Here is a 4,319-nt window from a genome sequence, read left to right as displayed (position 1 = left end):
TGTGTGTGTGTGTGTGTGTGTGTGTGTGTGTGTGTGTGTGTGTGTGTTTGTGTTGGTGGGCATCATTAAGGAGGAACAATCCATTTTAGTCCCTCTCCCTCCCTCCCTCCTCCACCATCCTAGCATCTCAACCCAATCCCCTGGTGGTCATTTCTTCTCTTTCTTCCCCCTTGCTCCTGGAGAGGTCCGAGGACTCTGAGAGACATAGGGAATGCGTGGCTTGAGATGGATGAAAGGCAGCTCACTTCTTCCAACTCTGAGAACAGCTTTTCTCCAGGACATCGGTGTATTCAGACTCACTCAGAGAATCCCCCTTGGCCTTATGGCTCAGCCGCTTGGTCTCCATTTCAGTCAGATGCTTCCACATCTGAAACAGGGGAGACACTAACTTTGGAGCCAACATTTGAAACTGGGAAACAGAGGAGGAAGGAATTGGAACTGGGTAAGTAGTGGGGGTAGGCAGCGTTTATGAGAGAAGGCTCCTGGTTCCCCGCACAGTGAGCCCCAAGGGACAGTTTTGGGCTAAGTATAGCTCTGGGTTGGGGTGGGGCCGATCTATGTCTGTAGAAAGCACCTGTGAAGGACTAGTTCCTCGCCTCTCCTACCCCTCTATCCCCCTGATTTTAGGCACTGGAATGGTCTTAGTAGTAAACAGGGAAATGGGGAACAGAGAGGGAGTCTGGGCCCCTGTCCAGAGGGCCAGTGGGGGAGGGGAAATTTGGGAAGGGGTGAATTAACTCCCTCTCTCCCCGGGAGCTGCTTGGGAACTCCTCAGCTGAAGATGCAGAAACCCCAGCTTTGGCTGCAGGGGTTTTCCCCAAGGGCCAAGATTCCAACCTGTAGGAGGAGAGGGAGAGTGAGAGGCACTAGGCTTTAACCCAGTCACCAAATCCTGGGGATGACCCAGGCTCCAGGGGGGGTCATTTCTCATTTTCCCCAAGGCCATCTGCTTGGTGCTCTGAAATACCGGGCAATTTGCATAGGGCATTCTTAACCCTGGAGGAATAAGAACAGAAAAGGCCCAGATGCCAAGGAGGAAAATACCAGGTGTTCACAGGGTCCCAAGGAAAGGAACAAGCTCTTAGTGAAACGTGTCACACAAATAAGCACGTGGCCTTTCTCCGTTCTCCCTAGGCACGTACAGATCAAAAAAAAAAAAAAAATCTAAGAATTGCCCCCACCGCCAAAAAAATAAACAAAAAAAAGTCAAAAATCTCAAATGAGAAAATCCACTGGAGCTATCTCTTCCACCCTCATCCTTAATGGTTTACTTGAGCTCCAAAGCCCTTTTGCATTTATGTTACATGTATCTACTCCTCGCCTGACAGAAGAGTAAACTGAGGCATGAAACTGTGAGGCTATGGAGAGGGAATGAATCAACTCAAGCCAACAGGGCACTAGGACATGTGAGTCTGACATCATCTTGGCCTGTGGAAGGGGACATTTCTAAACTTGTGGCTTTCTGGAGCCCCATTCTCCAGGGCACCGCTTGAAATATGTACCCTACATGGCCCTGTTCCCCCAAACTTTGGTCCTTGGTGTGGGCTCAGGGGAGCCACTAGATGAGTGACGGTCTGGAGGTGGGGTGGGAAGGATTCTTACCTGGTAAGAAATGATCTGGCAGGCATCACAGCGCAGATGTTGGGGCATGTGGGTCGAATATTTTTCTTCTTCATCAAAATGAGGGGATGTGGCTGTGATGGTTTCTTGGGGGATTCCCTCTCCAAGGCTCCCTAGGGGGCCCCAGCCAGTCAACGGCAGCAGCAACAGCAGAAACCTCATTGCTTCTCAGTGGTGGGGCAGGGCTCTGTATGGACTGGGGTGTGGCACTTTTGGTAAGGAAACCAGGTGGCAATAAGACCCAGCTTAAACCAATGGGGGCCTGCCACCTCTTTGTATCCATATCCCCAACACCCTATCAATTGACTCAATCCTTCCCACTCCTCCCTCAGATTGTAGTGTGTCTTAAAAGTCAATTTTTCCTTTTTTTCCCCCAATTTTTCACTCTTTTTCCTGGAGGGTCTTCCAACCCCATCCCCTCAATATGAGGCCCAGGTAATTTACCCCTATTTTGTGGGTAAACTGAGACCTGGAGAGGCGTCTGAACTTATCAAGGTACCGGCATCATTCAGTGGGTAGGGGTGAGGGGAGATGTCTCCTCCTCTCCTCCTCCTTCAGAATCTGCCTTCTATGTGAGATAGAGGCCTCTCTTTAGTAGCCAGGATGACAACTTCAGAGGCACAGGAGTTGATGGGATTAGTGCCAAAAAAAACCAGATGACCAAACACAACATATTGGTTTACTGACCACAGTTCCTTTGGTGGACATTTTATTTCACACACATGAAACAAAGGCAAACATTGCCTGATCTAGCAACCCCTGATGGCTAATTTGGGTTGTCCTCTCCTAGCAACTCTCCCCAAAGGGCTTCTCTCCCTGGGCAGGGGGCCTGGGAGTCTGGGGGGGAAATAACATTTTGCAACAAAAGAAGGCAGCAGCCAGCTCTTTCAGGGCAGGGGATTCCCTTCTCTCTAAAACTTCTTACCAGGAAAAGCAGCAGGCACAGAGCAGTTTAATCAACAACCCACAGATGCCACATCAATACCCCAACACACACACACACACACTTCACTCCCCTATTCCGTCCACAGCCTGCCCCATGCCGGAGCTTTGTTCACATACATACTCCAGACCCCACTTCTGCCTCCCTCTTTAACGTTCCTTGGACTCGATCAGGATTGCACTTGTCATTGGACAGCACAGATCTGGAGTCCATAGAGGGAGATACTTTTTAACACGCCCAACAACCCCATCCCAATCCCCAATCACAACTCCAAGTTCAACCTGGAGAAACAACTCGTGTCTAAAGTTCCCTAGCACAGCATCAGAGACTCTCTGGAAAGAACCTGGAAAACAGGTCATCTCATTTATCCCATCCCTTCGAAACACTTACCGGTCCAGCCTTGGGAGACCTTTCAGAAGTGATGCTCAGGGACAGCTAAGTGGTGCAATGGATACAGCACCTGGAGTCAGGGGGGCCTGAGTTCAAATCTGGCCTCAGACACTTGCCACTTACTAGCTGTGTGACCCTGAGCAAGTCACTTAACCCTATGGCCTCGGAAAAAAAACAAAAACAAAAAAGAAGTGATGCTCATTCACTTCTGTATGATAACTCTTACTGCTGGAAATGCTAAGATCCTGAAATTCCTGGCTCTGCAAGACCTAACTTGCTTAATGATTTTGGGTAAGTCACTTGCCTTCACTGGAACTCAATTTCCTCATATGAAAAGGGGAGTGCTGGACTAAATGATTACTAAGATTCTCTCCTAACTCTAAACTATTTGACTCACAAAAGTTCAGCCACTTCTAAAGGAGAAAAGAATCTAAGCTAGGGTGTTGTGGTGATGTTGTTTCATGGGGAGAGGAGAGTAATATTGGAGGAATCCGCTGCTGTTATCTTAGCTGTAACCTCCCAGCTTCAAGCTGGCCACCCTGGCCTCCCTCATTATTCCTCCCCCATCCCCAGTCCCTCTCTCTTACTTCGTAGGGATTATTTTATTGTTGGTACCAGTGACGTAGTAGGTGCTTAATAAATGCTTGCAGCTTGACTGATTTGCTGAATCTTTACTAACAGGCCCGGGCCATGGAGGGGCTACTTTACACCCATACCCAGCCTCTCCTCTTAACATCCACCCCTGTCCTGAAACAAGATTCAGAGCTCTCTAACACTAACCAGCACTCCATACAGTCTTCTGGTATATAGCCTAATCCATCCTCTTATGAGCTTAATGCCTCCCATCTCTTTCCTAGACCTCTTCAAAATTGGCACAAATCTTGCCCCAAATCCCACATGAACACGCTACTTCTCTTTCTTTCTCACTCCAAGAAAAAACCTGTATCTTGAGTTCAAGGGTCAGTATGACTTCCAAACCTATTCCCTCAAACCTCATTCACACCTCTTGCTGGCTCATACGTTCTGCCATCCACTTTCTTGGGCTGTCACTGGCGACAGGACACATGTCAGACACACAATCATATAACTGACATCAGTACCTCCACTCCCCCAGGGCACAGGAAAGAACTGAATAGATTGGGAAGAAAGGATGACAGTTCCTCTCTGAGTTCCCCCTTCCATCTTCAGCAGTACCCTGGGGAATGGGGTTGGAGGCAGAGTCGTAATAATATCCCGATTGGATCTAGAGTCTGAGAAGCCTGGGGCAGGGGTGTGTGTGGTGGGGAGTAGTAGTGGTGGATGTGGATGTGGGAAATTGGAATCAAAAAAGGCAAAGAAGAGCAAGTCACTGGGGGGTGGTGTAAGA

At 48.8% G+C, this 4,319-nt stretch overlaps 1 protein-coding gene across 1 annotated transcript; it reads right to left on the bottom strand.

The window, feature by feature from the left end:
• Window positions 1-119: 119 nt before the first annotated feature.
• LOC114032992 (marginal zone B- and B1-cell-specific protein-like) lies at window positions 120-1,838 on the bottom strand. Its single transcript, XM_027848438.1, has 2 exons — window positions 1,603-1,838; window positions 120-367 (listed from the first exon to the last, which is right to left on the bottom strand). The coding sequence occupies exons 1-2, from the start codon at window positions 1,780-1,782 to the stop codon at window positions 242-244; spliced, it is 306 nt and encodes a 101-aa protein (XP_027704239.1). The 5' UTR covers window positions 1,783-1,838; the 3' UTR covers window positions 120-241.
• Window positions 1,839-4,319: the final 2,481 nt, after the last annotated feature.

The sequence above is a fragment of the Vombatus ursinus genome, unplaced genomic scaffold, assembly GCF_900497805.2.
Source record: "Vombatus ursinus unplaced genomic scaffold, bare-nosed wombat genome assembly UNPS02006330.1, whole genome shotgun sequence".
Lineage (NCBI taxonomy): Eukaryota > Metazoa > Chordata > Mammalia > Diprotodontia > Vombatidae > Vombatus > Vombatus ursinus.
The sequence above is the reverse complement of the archived record's forward strand: the minus strand, read 5'-3'. Positions and strand labels throughout refer to the sequence as shown.